This window comes from Drosophila miranda, chromosome 2 (assembly GCF_003369915.1).
Source record: "Drosophila miranda strain MSH22 chromosome 2, D.miranda_PacBio2.1, whole genome shotgun sequence".
Lineage (NCBI taxonomy): Eukaryota > Metazoa > Arthropoda > Insecta > Diptera > Drosophilidae > Drosophila > Drosophila miranda.
In genome coordinates this window covers 7,693,176-7,708,202 of record NC_046675.1, presented here as the reverse complement: position 1 = coordinate 7,708,202, position 15,027 = coordinate 7,693,176, and the positions used below count along the sequence as shown (strand labels likewise).

At 44.6% G+C, this 15,027-nt stretch overlaps 3 protein-coding genes across 5 annotated transcripts; 1 reads left to right on the top strand and 2 right to left on the bottom strand.

Moving 5' to 3' along the window:
- Window positions 1-2,450: 2,450 nt before the first annotated feature.
- On the bottom strand, window positions 2,451-4,265 carry LOC117187114 (DNA-binding protein RFX2-like). 2 transcript variants are annotated; one of them, XM_033389085.1, is made up of 3 exons: window positions 4,129-4,265; window positions 3,694-4,062; window positions 2,451-3,626 (listed from the first exon to the last, which is right to left on the bottom strand). In XM_033389085.1, exons 1-3 carry the CDS (start codon window positions 4,168-4,170, stop codon window positions 3,498-3,500), a joined length of 540 nt encoding a protein of 179 aa, XP_033244976.1. In that variant the 5' UTR covers window positions 4,171-4,265; the 3' UTR covers window positions 2,451-3,497. The 2 variants fall into 2 exon arrangements, with proteins under 2 accessions (XP_033244976.1, XP_033244975.1); XM_033389084.1 differs by having other exon boundaries at window positions 2,451-3,629; window positions 4,129-4,264.
- Window positions 4,266-5,566: 1,301 nt separating this feature from the next.
- LOC117187110 lies at window positions 5,567-9,280 on the top strand. The gene is made up of 3 exons (XM_033389078.1): window positions 5,567-5,639; window positions 6,152-8,005; window positions 8,072-9,280. Exons 2-3 carry the CDS (start codon window positions 6,194-6,196, stop codon window positions 8,393-8,395), a joined length of 2,136 nt encoding a protein of 711 aa, XP_033244969.1. The 5' UTR covers window positions 5,567-5,639; window positions 6,152-6,193; the 3' UTR covers window positions 8,396-9,280.
- A 3,277-nt stretch (window positions 9,281-12,557) lies between these two features.
- On the bottom strand, window positions 12,558-14,220 carry LOC117187112 (DNA-binding protein RFX2-like). 2 transcript variants are annotated; one of them, XM_033389081.1, is made up of 3 exons: window positions 13,805-14,220; window positions 13,370-13,738; window positions 12,558-13,302 (listed from the first exon to the last, which is right to left on the bottom strand). In XM_033389081.1, exons 1-3 carry the CDS (start codon window positions 13,844-13,846, stop codon window positions 13,174-13,176), a joined length of 540 nt encoding a protein of 179 aa, XP_033244972.1. In that variant the 5' UTR covers window positions 13,847-14,220; the 3' UTR covers window positions 12,558-13,173. The 2 variants fall into 2 exon arrangements, with proteins under 2 accessions (XP_033244972.1, XP_033244971.1); XM_033389080.1 differs by having other exon boundaries at window positions 12,558-13,305; window positions 13,805-14,218.
- Between the last annotated feature and the right edge of the window lie 807 nt (window positions 14,221-15,027).

Below are 15,027 nucleotides of genomic sequence, written 5' to 3'. Positions count from 1 at the left end.
GCTCATGACTGGCATTATGCTCACTTGAATATAAAGCATTTTTGTTTTTTTTTTGTTTTCTTAACTTTTGCATTCAACTATTCCACAAGTGAAATCAATACAACAACATTCATACACTTTTTTTCGTTGTAATACTAGCACCTAAGTAGCATTTAACAAATTATACCGATACCGATACCAATACCTATATCCATACCCGATACCCATATCCATACCCGGATACAGATAGAAACCTATGTAAATGCCTAAGCTAAGAGTGAACAATTTTTGTATAGAGTTGATACTAAAAAATTTAAACCAAAAAAAATTCAATAAAAATTAAAAAAATATCTACAAATTAAAAGAATAAAATGTGGGTAAAACCTTATTCCCGGGTAATTTTAGTACATTTTTCCGAATATGAATGGAGCGGGGAATTCTTAAAGATCAAAAAAAGTTCCAGTGTGGGGAAAAATATTTATCGTGTAACCCACGAATTATCTGTATTCTGTTAGCAGCTAATCCGATTTTGATCAGTTTGGTTTAATTCGTTTTGTAAACTATAAAAATGTCAGCCGATCGGTTCTAGAACGGGAATGCTATACTATATTTCGTAACAACTGAGGGAAAACATTTATTTTGTTAATGTGTGCCAACGTGATATCAATATTCACTGGTACTTTCCTATAGGTCATGGGAGGCTGCCTCTAAAGAATACCCATTGGAAATTCATTGAATATATCGACTATAGAACTCAGTTCTCAAAATGGTTCAATGTTCAATAGGGAACTAGTTTCTCCATATTATTATGTATTGTTTAACTTATAGCATTCTAAAAACATACGCATTAGGGTATGATTGCTTTAAGTCAATCCTTTTCAATTCTTTAATTTTCCCTTTCTAAAAGTCTGCTGATTTCAGCGTTTCCATTAAACGAATCGTACTTTGATGAAAAGACAGCTGTGTGAAATATTTAAGCCCTGGTTGCTTGGACGGTGTTTTTCAACACTGACATTTCAAGTTGAATTCCCCAAAACTGTTTTGGGTCATCTACGAGCTTCCTGTCAAATTGTTAGCTTCCTTTACTAAAATCATTTTCATTTTGGAGTTGTTCCGAACGTAAACGTTTTCAGTTTTGGTTCCCGAAAAAAAACTTGCAAAAGATTTAAAAGATTTGCATTATGTCCGACAACATTAAGAAAATCGTCAAGAAGGCCGACCTGGTGGCGAAAAATAGCGGCATCAATATGGACGTGCCAGACTCCTCGAACCTGGGCATTGGTTTGCCACCGGCCCGCAAGATTCAGGAGTTGCAGGAAGATGACGATCCGAAATGCAAGGTGTGCAAGGGGTCGCTCAAGGAGAGTGCTGAAGTTATGAAGACACTGCCCGGCATATGGGGAAACAAGGTAGACGTAAAAAACCCATTTATCCATTTATTAAAAAACTTATTCGATTCTCCTGCAGGTCGGCGGTGGGTGTGCCTTCTGCCTATTCGGGCTGAAGTCCGATTAATTCCGAAACAGCTCCGCGCAGCCCATTTGTGGTTAGATTAAGTTGGGTGCTGCGCTACATTTACACATACATACAGGAAATTGAGAGAAGAAGAAAGAAAAACTCTGGGCTTGAGTAGAAATAACAAACATTATAACAGAAATAAATAAATAAACTAACAACACGAGTACATCCCACTTCTAATTGGTGAGGTACGAGGGATCGGTTTTCTGCGGGCCCTTTTCCAGAATCTAAAGCGTCCAAGGTGTCAATAAGGTATGGAGCTATTGAAGCTGGATCCTATGAAGCTATTGAAGCATACTGCTCCGAATTTATAATAGTTTTCGGATAAAAACATCATCGATACACTTCTCCCAATTCCATCAAGGGTAGACACTTTGCGGTCGCACAGTTCGAAGCTATCTACACAAGTATGAAGCGTGTTTATACCCTCCAAAAAGTATTGAATACAGGTGAAGGACATGTTTCGGTTTCGGTTATTTTTTGAGGACAATTTTTATTTCACACATATAAATAGTTTTGACATTTCAAAAGTTTGTTATTGGTTTTCCTTCAACAACCAATAAAACTTAGGTATTAGCTGAGCAATTTGCATTTTGAGCAGATCGTAATTGAGCTTCGCTGCCTGGGCTGAGTGGCAGGCGTGGACGGGACAGTGGACAATAGTGCGAGAGGAACTCTGTGTTCATATCACATGCTTTTGCACATGTACTGTGCCCGTCGCCGTCCATTCGCCTGCCAGACCGGACAGATTCGTCAAGAGCCGAATATGTACATATGTGGTTGGTATTTGGTTCGTTCTTTTTTGTGCCAGGCAGAGATAATGTCAGATGTGTGCTTTAGGACTAGACAGTTGGATGGAGCACGAAGGCATCCGCTTAGTTACTCGATGTGCAAAGCAAATCGTATTTTGGTTCGTTTGCATCTTGTACTCGTACACATAAAATTGCATCAAATACTTTGAAAAGCGCCTCTGTTAAAATATATTGTATGCTGCTCCCCCAGAGCATCCACTTGTAGTTAAAATATACATATTACATTCATGTTTCTTAGTCTACACATTGTATACTATATAGATATACATATACATATAGAGTATAAGGTATAAGGTATATGGTAAATTGTATTGTTTCAAAATTGAGTGTTGATCTTTGCACATTTAAGGCCTGTTGTTTACTTAGCTTAGGTTTGAGCTGGATATACCGATACTTTGTTAATTCGTTGAGCAAGCTGTTTCGCTAAAATCTATAAAATCGAACTGTAGCTTTCGCTGTCGCTGTCGCTTTCGCTTTCAGTGTGCGTGGGTGCTCCATGTATATGTGGTTGTGTGTGATCTGTGTATCTATGTGTGCGAGTGTGCGCCGTGCGCTGTGCGCTGTGACATACAAGATACAAGATAGTTGAAACCAGACAAAACTGATGCATTCTCCGCTCTCTCTTAAACAAACAAGGGGAACTAACATTATCGTAGACGTAGACAGTAGACAATTAGACGTAAATTACAGATATTAATGCACATGTACTTAAACTAAAATGTATCTTATGAATACACGGATCGATCAGAGATCAGATCGGATCTGTTGACCAGGCAGGCAAGGACAGACGTTGCTTGCGGCTTGCGCCTTGCTGCCGCCTGCGTTTGCCTCCTGCCTGCTGGACGGCTCTTCACTTCAATGTGGGGGCAATGCTCACTCATACAAACTCACACTAATCGGCCAGCACTAGCGCTGCCTCTGCATGAGCTATGAGTCCTTTGAGTCTGCCTAAAATGTTACTACTAAAAATGATCGACTGACTACGCTTAGGGTCTGGGAACTTAGGACTACAAACTAACACACGGATACGTACAACACACGGTTTGACTATTAAATGCAGAGCTGAATATGGGTGACAGGGTGACATGGGGACAGGTGCACACTGATCGGGATAACCATTACGGATTACATAAACTCGGTTACTATGAATACTAGTTTCACTGCTTCCGCTTCCGCTTCCATAGCAACTCATTCCTGCTTCAGTCGCTTCGCCTCGATGCCAACATCCCCGCCGCTGACCGAGCTGGGGGTATTCTGCTGCTCCGTTTCGCTGGTGATGTACGCGAACTGGCATTCAAATTCAAAGTCCATCTCTTTCTTCTGGGGAACATTGGGATTGTTAGCGAATCAAGAGGGCTATGGGTACAATTCCAAGGAATCTTACCATGCGTTCGCATATGACCGCTATGTCCGTCTTCTGCTGCGCCTCGGCTATCTTGTGCTCCACCAGATAGAACATGTACTCGTCGAACAGAAGTCTTATCAGGTGGAAGCTGCCGAAGCTCGAGGCCGAGCGCAGCGTCAAGTCCCGGATGATCATCGAGCTGTAGAAGCTCCACTTGAGCAGGAACTGGCGGGCGGCCCGCGCATATGTCGGCTTGCCCGTGTACTCCTCCATGGCCGACTCGACCACGAGCTGCAGCCAGCTGGCCCACTGCTCCAGCGAGCTCTGCTGCTGCAGGGCGGCCTTGAAGTCGCTCTCCAATCTCTGAACCACAGCCGGGGCACACTGACTCACCCAGGCGGCCTGTTCCTGCACGGGCACAAAGAGCGCTGTTCAGTCTCCAATAACTTCGTTGTAATTCGTTGCTCGACTCACCTGCATATTGTGGAAATCCACGCGGTTCAGATCACTCAACATTTGGGAGATCTGGGCGCCGTTCTGGAGCACAGCTCGTGCGGCCTGCGCCAGATGATTGAGCGAGGTGTATTATTTTGTTAATGTGTGCCAACATGATATCAATATTCACTGGTACTTTCCTATAGGTCATTAGAGGCTGCCTCTAAAGAATACCCATTGGAAATTCATTGAAAATATCGACTATAGAACTCAGTTCTCAAAATGGTTCAATGTTCAATAGGGAACTAGTTTCTCCATATTATTATGTATTGTTTAACTTATAGCATTCTAAAAACATACGCATTAGGGTATGATTGCTTTAAGTCAATCCTTTTCAATTCTTTAATTTTCCCTTTCTAAAAGTCTGCTGATTTCAGTGTTTCCATTAAACGAATCGTACTTTGATGAAAAGACAGCTGTGTGAAATATTTAAGCCCTGGTTGCTTGGACGGTGTTTTTCAACACTGACTTTTCAAGTTGAATTCCCCAAAACTCATCTACGAGCTTCCTGTTAAATTGTTAAAATCATTTTCATTTTGGAGTTGTTCCGAACGTAAACGTTTTCAGTTTTGGTTCCCGAAAAAAAACTTGCAAAAGATTTAAAAGATTTGCATTATGTCCGACAACATTAAGAAAATCGTCAAGAAGGCCGACCTGGTGGCGAAAAATAGCGGCATCAATATGGACGTGCCAGACTCCTCGAACCTGGGCATTGGTTTGCCACCGGCCCGCAAGATTCAGGAGTTGCAGGAAGATGACGATCCGAAATGCAAGGTGTGCAAGGGGTCGCTCAAGGAGAGTGCTGAAGTTATGAAGACACTGCCCGGCATATGGGGAAACAAGGTAGACGTAAAAAACCCATTTATCCATTTATTACAACACTTATTCGATTCTCCTGCAGGTCGGCGGTGGGTGTGCCTTCTGCCTATTCGGGCTGAAGTCCGATTAGTTCCGAAACAGCTCCGCGCAGCCCATTTGTGGTTAGATTAAGTTGGGTGCTGCGAGAGATAAGTGGTAAAGGGGGGGTGGAGGGGATACCAAGGAAACCAATGGGCGGGAAATGACAATTCCTTGTAAGAAGAAAACCCGAAAAGCAAACATTCGGGGCAGACGCGATAGCAGAGAGCCTTGAAAAAGATGCGGCAGGTTGTGGCACGAGGCAGAAAACATAAAACAGAAAGTAAGCGAAAAGCAGATACCCGCCCCCGTACCACTGCCTTGAATCTATTGCTCTTATGGCCGTATGACACTTTGATGAAACCTTACAGGGAAAAGCGTGCAGTGGGAGAATATACGATATGCTCTAGTTTTGATTTGCATTTGATAGAATATGAATATAAGTATATATAATATAATCAGGCAGGCTCCGTTTTTCATTTACTTTTGCGGATTTTCGTTTTAAGGTTCTCCAGTTTTCACATATTTTTGCTGTTTGCACCAAAACGAAAATTGTTGTTGCTCTGGGCAATTTTTTCCGAGCCAAATTTGAGGTTGGTTTAAAATAAAATTATTTATAAAGAAAGCAAAAGTTTAGTTACCCTGATATAGGTGTCAAGTTTATGTTAATGCATCAATAAGCCATCTGCTTTTTTCCTTTTTGGCAATTAAGGGTCGTTTCGTTCTATAAAAACCCGTTTGTTTAATTTTCATTTCGTCAACGAAAATGTTTTCGTTTTGAAAACGTTTAAATCTTGCGGAATGTGAAAACGGGAGCCCCAATTTATGTGTATTCAAAAGTAAATCTGAAAACTTTAGTGAATGTGATGTATTAGATGTAGATGTATCTTAAGGTGTCGTGATTCCGCTCTGTTTCTATTGGCCCTCACCTTCTGGTTAATCAACCTTGCTGTAGCAAGTGCAATTGCAGACGTTACACAATATTGGTCGCGCCAAAATTCCCGCGATAAATTTCGCTAAAAGCTCTGTTTGCTCGATTGATTCGGAAAATAGATTCGTGATTGATTGATTCGTGACTCAAATGTACATTACCTATCCCTTGCAGGATGCGGCTGGCCCTTCGCTGGACTTTTACGTGTCCGACTCGATGCAGGACATGCTGGACGTGGACATCCGGGCGGAGATAGCCAGCACATTGGCTACCTCTAGCGACCTGACCTCGCTGGACCACGCCCTGGAGACGATTTCGGCCATCAACAACAACACGAGCAGCGGCAGCAACCTGCCGGTGGCATACAACGCCAACGCCAATTTCCTGGCCAGCAGCACGCTGCACTCCTCGCCGACGGCCAAGTGGATGGGCTCCTCGGCCAACTTCTGGTCGAACACCGACTACTACGCCGATCTGGGGGCCTGCGTGAACCCCATTTCGGTGATGCCGCTGATCAACTCCGCTGCCTGCTCGGCCTCCTCCATGCTGGGGTCGCCGCGCAGGGGCAAGGCAGCCACTTCCACACAGTCGCGGGCCGTGCCGGCATCGCCATGCGGGGACCGGGACCAGCACAAGTCACATCTGACCTTCTCGCCGGCCCAGATGAAGGTCAGCGCTGGATCGCTGCGCCGGGAGCAAGTGAGCGCACACATACCCAAACAGATTTCGGTGGTAACCGGCACCGGGAGCACGGCACCGGCCACCATGGCCACCAACTCGGTGCTGCAGCGCCGAAACTCCTCGGCAGTGGATGCAGTGCGCAAGGATCTGGGCACGGAGCTGCGCAGGGCCCAGTCGCAGTCCAGTCCGTCTGAGGAGGGCGGCAACAAGACCTCAAAGACCTCCTCCAACCAGCTCACCGCCGGAGGCGTCTCCACCAACACGATCAAGCTGGCGCCCGGCATCGGGGGCCTAACCTTCGCCAACAGCGCCGCCTACCAGAAGCTGAAGCACCAGTCGTCGGCCAAGTCCCCCAACGGTTCGTCCCCGAGTTCGGGCAACGGCATGGTCCTGAAGCGGGAGGAGGCCTCCAAGCGCGGCCTGCTGCAGCAGGGGAGCACCACACCAAAGAGCATCGCCTCGGCGGCCCATTCGCCGCACCACCAGATGCAGAGCATGGGCTCGCCATCGTCCGGCTCGTCGCTGGCCTCCTCCTCGCCGCTCAGCAATGGCAGCAACCTGGTCAACATCGCCAACAACAGCAGCGGCAGTGCTGGTCTCGTCAAGCCGCTGCAGCAGAAGGTCAAGCTGCCTGTCGTGGGCAGCGCCTTCCCCAAGCCGGCCTACTCATACTCCTGCCTCATCGCGCTGGCCCTGAAGAACTCGCGGGCCGGCTCGCTGCCCGTCTCGGAGATCTACAGTTTCCTGTGCCAGCACTTTCCGTACTTCGAGAATGCGCCGAGTGGCTGGAAGAACAGCGTGCGGCACAATCTGTCGCTGAACAAGTGCTTCGAGAAGATCGAGCGCCCGGCCACGAATGGCAATCAGCGCAAGGGCTGCCGCTGGGCCATGAACCCGGAGCGCATCACCAAGATGGACGAGGAAGTGCAGAAGTGGTCGCGCAAGGATCCACAGGCCATACGCTGCGCCATGGTCTATCCGGAGCACCTGGAGTCGTTGGAGCGCGGCGAGATGAAGCACGGATCGGCCGACTCCGATGTGGAGCTCGATTCGACGTCGGAGATCGAAGAGTCCTCCGATCTGGAGGAGCAGGACTTCGACGACACCCTTGTGGATGCGATGCTCGTTGAGGAGGACGAAGATGTCATGGACGAGGATGAGGACGACGATATGCTGGGCGAATTCGAGGCCGAGGAAGAGCTACTCGCCAGCCACTCCGCTGCCAGCCAGTCGAGCCATCACCTGCCCCTTCACCACGTCCTGCTCGGCCAGAAGAGCAACGACTTTGACATTGAGGTGAGTTTGGAAAGGCACCTGGTCGAGAAGTCTTCGTTGCTATACGAGAAGGTATCTAGCCTTGTTATCCCCACTCTGAACAGCCCTTTGCTAACGCTTTCATTCCCAATCTTCCAGGTCGACGAACAACTGTACGATGCCATCGACATCGAGGACGATAAGGAGGCAGTGCGCCGCGCCATAGCCAGTGGCCAAGGCACACACATCATCGAGCTGAATCCGGCCGATCTGAATGCGAACCACAACGGCTACCACCACCAGCAGCAGCAGCAGGCGAAGCGTGCGCGTCTGGACATCAACTATGCCATCGGTCCCGCCGGCGAGCTGGAGCAGCAGTATGGCCAGAAGGTGAAGGTGCAGCAGCTGGTGCAGACACAGGCGCAGCCACAGCCGACCACATACAATCGCCGCAAGATGCCGCTGGTCAACCGCATCATTTAAAGGGGCAAAGCCCAAGCCGCCCCGCTCTCTTCGATTTGCACAAACCACATACCATGCAGCACCACAGTAGTAGCCATGGATGTGGCACGCACACCCACACACACGCGCATAATTAAACAGCATACACTTAGTGCTAGGCCCACGCGTCATAGTATAGGAAAGAAGCCCCCTTGCTACGCTTAAACGTATCCCTAAGAACATTTTCGGTAATCATTTGTCAGTTGTACCCGTGCCCAATACCCATCTAAACTGATTGAAAATCAGAATTTATACATTTTATTACTTTGGAGATCTCATTTCTCTCCAGTTAAGCTTACTTTGAATCTTTTTGTAGTCCTTATTAATCTGTGGTCGATTTTCGAATAAATCTATGCCAATAATTGTAAAGGATTGCTCGAAAGTTTTGCCCCAATCGCAACTCTGTCTTGAGTCTTGACGCTTGAGCAGTAGAAAGAAACTCTCAACCAAGTGAAAGTCTCAGTAGTTAGTCCTGACCCTGAACCTCTGACGATGCATAAAGCTATTTGTAATGTTAATTTTTTTCCAATTTTGAATAATTTATCTCCCTTGACCTGACCCCCGTTGACCACAAACACCCTGACAAACGTGAAGATTTCATACTCCATTAAACTTAACGAAACTTGACGCAGTTATTATATAGAATATAGATTATTGACAATGTGCAACACAACAACACACAAAAACAAAAACAACAACGATTTTTGGACAACGAAATGGGAACAATATGTTCGCTTTTCCACCTTTTGTTAATCTTTTGTACCCGAAATGTGACAATTTGCAGCATTTGCAAGCATTTTTCAGCCGATTCCGAATCCGAATTCCAACTTTAAGTTAGGTAATGTTGTAAAAAAAAAAAAAACAAAACACACCACAAACACACACACATAAACAACTTGCCGGTCCAGTATTCGCATGCGGATTTTTTATAGAACTTTTGTATGTATTTGTACTATATATGAAACGAGAATAGAATCTACATTATTGCTGGAAAGAACAGTCAATTATTTTTACGAATATACATAGTAGGATTGTAGTGGATTGTGAATAGTTTTCACACAATTTAAGAATTTAAGAATAGGCTTAAGATGAAAAAATAAACTATTGTATACTATATGTAGCTAATCGTAAGTGAAACAACCCGTATTCCAAATGAAACGACACAGGATCCGAAAACCAATAAGACTTGAAGCGAACATGATCAAGCCTCTCAGATTTAAAATAGTACAAAGAGCTGATTAACGATTTACAAGGCCTGTTGCTCATGACTGGCATTTTGCTCACTTGAATATAAAGCATTTTTGTTTTTTTTTTGTTTTCTTAACTTTTGCATTCAACTATTCCACAAGTGAAATCAATACAACAACATTCATACACTTTTTTTCGTTGTAATACTAGCACCTAAGTAGCATTTAACAAATTATACCGATACCGATACCAATACCTATATCCATACCCGATACCCATATCCATACCCGATTCAGATAGAAACCTATGTAAATGCCTAAGCTAAGAGTGAACAATTTTTGTATAGAGTTGATACTGAAAAATTTAAACCAAAAAAAATTCAATAAAAATTAAAAAAATATCTACAAATTAAAAGAATAAAACGTGGGTAAAACCTTATTCCAGGGTAATTTTAGTAAATTTTTCCGAATATGAATGGAGCGGGGAATTCTTAAAGATCAAAAAAAGTTCCAGTGTGGGGAAAAATATTTATCGTGTAACCCACGAATTATCTGTATTCTGTTAGCAGCTAATCCGATTTTGATCAGTTTGGTTTAATTCGTTTTGTAAACTATAAAAATGTCAGCCGATCGGTTCTAGAACGGGAATGCTATACTATATTTCGTAACAACTGAGGGAAAACATTTATTTTGTAAATGTGTGCCAACGTGATATCAATATTCACTGGTACTTTCCTATAGGTCATTAGAGGCTGCCTCTAAAGAATACCCATTGGAAATTCATTGAAAATATCGACTATAGAACTCAGTTCTCAAAATGGTTCAATGTTCAATAGGGAACTAGTTTCTCCATATTATTATGTATTGTTTAACTTATAGCATTCTAAAAACATACGCATTAGGGTATGATTGCTTTAAGTCAATCCTTTTCAATTCTTTAATTTTCCCTTTCTAAAAGTCTGCTGATTTCAGTGTTTCCATTAAACGAATCGTACTTTGATGAAAAGACAGCTGTGTGAAATATTTAAGCCCTGGTTGCTTGGACGGTGTTTTTCAACACTGACTTTTCAAGTTGAATTCCCCAAAACTGTTTTGGGTCATCTACGAGCTTCCTGTCAAATTGTTAGCTTCCTTTACTAAAATCATTTTCATTTTGGAGTTGTTCCGAACGTAAACGTTTTCAGTTTTGGTTCCCGAAAAAAAACTTGCAAAAGATTTAAAAGATTTGCATTATGTCCGACAACATTAAGAAAATCGTCAAGAAGGCCGACCTGGTGGCGAAAAATAGCGGCATCAATATGGACGTGCCAGACTCCTCGAACCTGGGCATTGGTTTGCCACCGGCCCGCAAGATTCAGGAGTTGCAGGAAGATGACGATCCGAAATGCAAGGTGTGCAAGGGGTCGCTCAAGGAGAGTGCTGAAGTTATGAAGACACTGCCCGGCATATGGGGAAACAAGGTAGACGTAAAAAACCCATTTATCCATTTATTACAACACTTATTCGATTCTCCTGCAGGTCGGCGGTGGGTGTGCCTTCTGCCTATTCGGGCTGAAGTCCGATTAATTCCGAAACAGCTCCGCGCAGCCCATTTGTGGTTAGATTAAGTTGGGTGCTGCGCTACATTTACACATACATACAGGAAATTGAGAGAAGAAGAAAGAAAAACTCTGGGCTTGAGGAGAAATAACAAACATAACAGAAATAAATAAATAAACTAACAACACGAGTACATCCCACTTCTAATTGGTGAGGTACGAGGGATCGGTTTTCTGCGGGCCCTTTTCCAGAATCTAAAGCGTCCAAGGTGTCAATAAGGTATGGAGCTATTGAAGCTGGATCCTATGAAGCTATTGAAGCATACTGCTCCGAATTTATAATAGTTTTCGGATAAAAATATCATCGATACACTTCTCCCAATTCCATCAAGGGTAGACACTTTGCGGTCGCACAGATCGAAGCTATCTACACAAGTATGAAGCGTGTTTATACCCTCCAAAAAGTATTGAATACAGGTGAAGGATATGTTTCGGTTTCGGTTATTTTTTGAGGACAATTTTTATTTCACATATATAAATAGTTTTGACATTTCAAAAGTTTGTTATTTGTTTTCCTTCAACAACCAATAAAACTTAGGTATTAGCTGAGCAATTTGCATTTTGAGCAGATCGTAATTGAGCTTCGCTGCCTGGGCTGAGTGGCAGGCGTGGACGGGACAGTGGACAATCGTGCGAGAGGAACTCTGTGTTCATATCACGTGCTTTTGCACATGTACTGTGCCCGTCGTCGTCCATTCGCCTGCCAGACCGGACAGATTCGTCAAGAGCCGAATATGTACATATGTGGTTGGTATTTGGTTCGTTCTTTTTTGTGCCAGGCAGAGATAATGTCAGATGTGTGCTTTAGGACTAGACAGTTGGATGGAGCACGAAGGCATCCGCTTAGTTACTCGATGTGCAAAGCAAATCGTATTTTGGTTCGTTTGCATCTTGTACTCGTACACATAAAATGGCATCAAATACTTTGAAAAGCGCCTCTGTTAAAATATATTGCATGCTGCTCCCCCAGAGCATCCACTTGTAGTTAAAATATACATATTACATTCATGTTTCTTAGTCTACACATTGTATACTATATAGATATACATATAGAGTATAAGGTATAAGGTATATGGTAAATTGTATTGTTTCAAAATTGAGTGTTGATCTCTGCACATTTAAGGCCTGTTGTTCACTTAGCTTAGGTTTAAGCTGGATATACCGATACTTTGTTAATTCGTTGAGCAAGCAGTTTCGCTAAAATCTATAAAATCGAACTGTAGCTTTCGCTGTCGCTGTCGCTTTCGCTTTCAGTGTGCGTGGGTGCTCCATGTGTATGTGGTTGTGTGTGATCTGTGTATCTATGTGTGCGAGTGTGCGCCGTGCGCTGTGCGCTGTGACATACAAGATACAAGATAGTTGAAACCAGACAAAACTGATGCATTCTCCGCTCTCTCTTAAACAAACAAAGGGAACTAACATTATCGTAGACGTAGACAGTAGACAATTAGACGTAAATTACAGATATTAATGCACATGTACTTAAACTAAAATGTATCTTATGAATACACGGATCGATCAGAGATCAGATCGGATCAGTTGATCGGGCAGGCAAGGCCAGACGTTGCTTGCGGCTTGCGCCTTGCTGCCGCCTGCTGTTGCCTTCTGCCTGCTGGACGGCTCTTCACTTCAATGTGGGGGCAATGCTCACTCATACAAACTCACACTAATCGGCCAGCACTAGCGCTGCCTCTGCATGAGCTATGAGTCCTTTGAGTCTGCCTAAAATGTTACTACTAAAACTGATCGACTGACTACGCTTAGGGTCTGGGAACTAAGGAATACAAACTAAAACACGGATACGTACCACACACGGTTTGACTATTAAATGCAGAGCTGAATATTGGTGACAGGGTGACATGGGGACATGGGAAGGGTGCACACTGATCGGGATAACAATTACGGATTACATAAACTCGGTTACTATGAATACTAGTTTCACTGCTTCCGCTTCCGCTTCCGCTTCCATAGCAACTCATTCCTGCTTCAGTCGCTTCGCCTCGTTGCCAACATCCCCGCCGCTGACCGAGCTGGGGGTATTCTGCTGCTCCGTTTCGCTGGTGATGTACGCGAACTGGCATTCAAATTCAAAGTCCATCTCTTTCTTCTGGGGAACATTGGGATTGTTAGCGAATCAAGAGGGCTATGGGTACAATTCCAAGGAATCTTACCATGCGTTCGCATACGACCGCTATGGCCGTCTTCTGCTGCGCCTCGGCTATCTTGTGCTCCACCAGATAGAACATGTACTCGTCGAACAGAAGTCTTATCAGGTGGAAGCTGCCGAAGCTCGAGGCCGAGCGCAGCGTCAAGTCCCGGATGATCATCGAGCTGTAGAAGCTCCACTTGAGCAGGAACTGGCGGGCGGCCCGCGCATATGTCGGCTTGCCCGTGTACTCCTCCATGGCCGACTCGACCACGAGCTGCAGCCAGCTGGCCCACTGCTCCAGCGAGCTCTGCTGCTGCAGGGCGGCCTTGAAGTCGCTCTCCAATCTCTGAACCACAGCCGGGGCACACTGACTCACCCAGGCGGCCTGTTCCTGCACGGGCACAAAGAGCGCTGTTCAGTCTCCAATAACTTCGTTGTAATTCGTTGCTCGACTCACCTGCACATTGTGGAAATCCACGCGGTTCAGATCACTCAACATTTGGGAGATCTGGGCGCCGTTCTGGAGCACAGCTCGTGCGGCCTGCGCCAGATGATTGAGCGAGGTGTATTATTTTGTTAATGTGTGCCAACGTGATATCAATATTCACTGGTATTTTCCTATAGGTCATGGGAGGCTGCCTCTAAAGAATACCCATTGGAAATTCATTGAAAATATCGACTATAGAACTCAGTTCTCAAAATGGTTCAATGTTCAATAGGGAACTAGTTTCTCCATATTATTATGTATTGTTTAACTTATAGCATTCTAAAAACATACGCATTAGGGTATGATTGCTTTAAGTTAATCCTTTTCAATTCTTTAATTTTCCCTTTCTACAAGTCTGCTGATTTCAGTGTTTCCATTAAACGAATCGTACTTTGATGAAAAGACAGCTGTGTGAAATATTTAAGCCCTGGTTGCTTGGACGGTGTTTTTCAACACTGACTTTTCAAGTTGAATTCCCCAAAACTCATCTACGAGCTTCCTGTCAAATTGTTAAAATCATTTTCATTTTGGAGTTGTTCCGAACGTAAACGTTTTCAGTTTTGGTTCCCGAAAAAAAACTTGCAAAAGATTTAAAAGATTTGCATTATGTCCGACAACATTAAGAAAATCGTCAAGAAGGCCGACCTGGTGGCGAAAAATAGCGGCATCAATATGGACGTGCCAGACTCCTCGAACCTGGGCATTGGTTTGCCACCGGCCCGCAAGATTCAGGAGTTGCAGGAAGATGACGATCCGAAATGCAAGGTGTGCAAGGGGTCGCTCAAGGAGAGTGCTGAAGTTATGAAGACACTGCCCGGCATATGGGGAAACAAGGTAGACGTAAAAAACCCATTTATCCATTTATTACAACACATTCGATTCTCCTGCAGGTCGGCGGTGGGTGTGCCTTCTGCCTATTCGGGCTGAAGTCCGATTAGTTCCGAAACAGCTCCGCGCAGCCCATTTGTGGTTAGATTAAGTTGGGTGCTGCGAGAGATAAGTGGTAAAAGGGGGGTGGAGTGGATACCAAGGAAACCAAAGGGCGGGAAATGACAATTCCTTGTAAGAAGAAAACCCGAAAAGCAAACATTCGGGGCAGACGCGATAGCAGAGAGCCTTGAAAAAGATGCGGCAGGTTGTGGCACGAGGCAGAAAACATAAAACAGAAAGTAAGCGAAAAGCAGATACCCGCC

What these genes read in the sequence shown, in the direction of transcription:
- LOC117187110 (XM_033389078.1), top strand. Translation starts at nt 6,194, where the DNA reads ATGCAGGACATGCTGGACGTGGACATCCGGGCGGAGATAGCCAGCACA. An exon ending in CTTCGTTGCTATACGAGAAG is followed by an intron (nt 8,006 to 8,071) that starts GTATCTAGCCTT and finishes CCAATCTTCCAG; the next exon opens with GTCGACGAACAACTGTACGA.
- LOC117187114 (XM_033389084.1), bottom strand. Translation starts at nt 4,170, where the DNA reads ATGTTGAGTGATCTGAACCGCGTGGATTTCCACAATATGCAG. An exon ending in TGGATTTCCACAATATGCAG is followed by an intron (nt 4,063 to 4,128) that starts GTGAGTCGAGCA and finishes GTGCCCGTGCAG; the next exon opens with GAACAGGCCGCCTGGGTGAG. An exon ending in CGGTCATATGCGAACGCATG is followed by an intron (nt 3,630 to 3,693) that starts GTAAGATTCCTT and finishes AATGTTCCCCAG; the next exon opens with AAGAAAGAGATGGACTTTGA.
- LOC117187112 (XM_033389080.1), bottom strand. Translation starts at nt 13,846, where the DNA reads ATGTTGAGTGATCTGAACCGCGTGGATTTCCACAATGTGCAG. An exon ending in TGGATTTCCACAATGTGCAG is followed by an intron (nt 13,739 to 13,804) that starts GTGAGTCGAGCA and finishes GTGCCCGTGCAG; the next exon opens with GAACAGGCCGCCTGGGTGAG. An exon ending in CGGTCGTATGCGAACGCATG is followed by an intron (nt 13,306 to 13,369) that starts GTAAGATTCCTT and finishes AATGTTCCCCAG; the next exon opens with AAGAAAGAGATGGACTTTGA.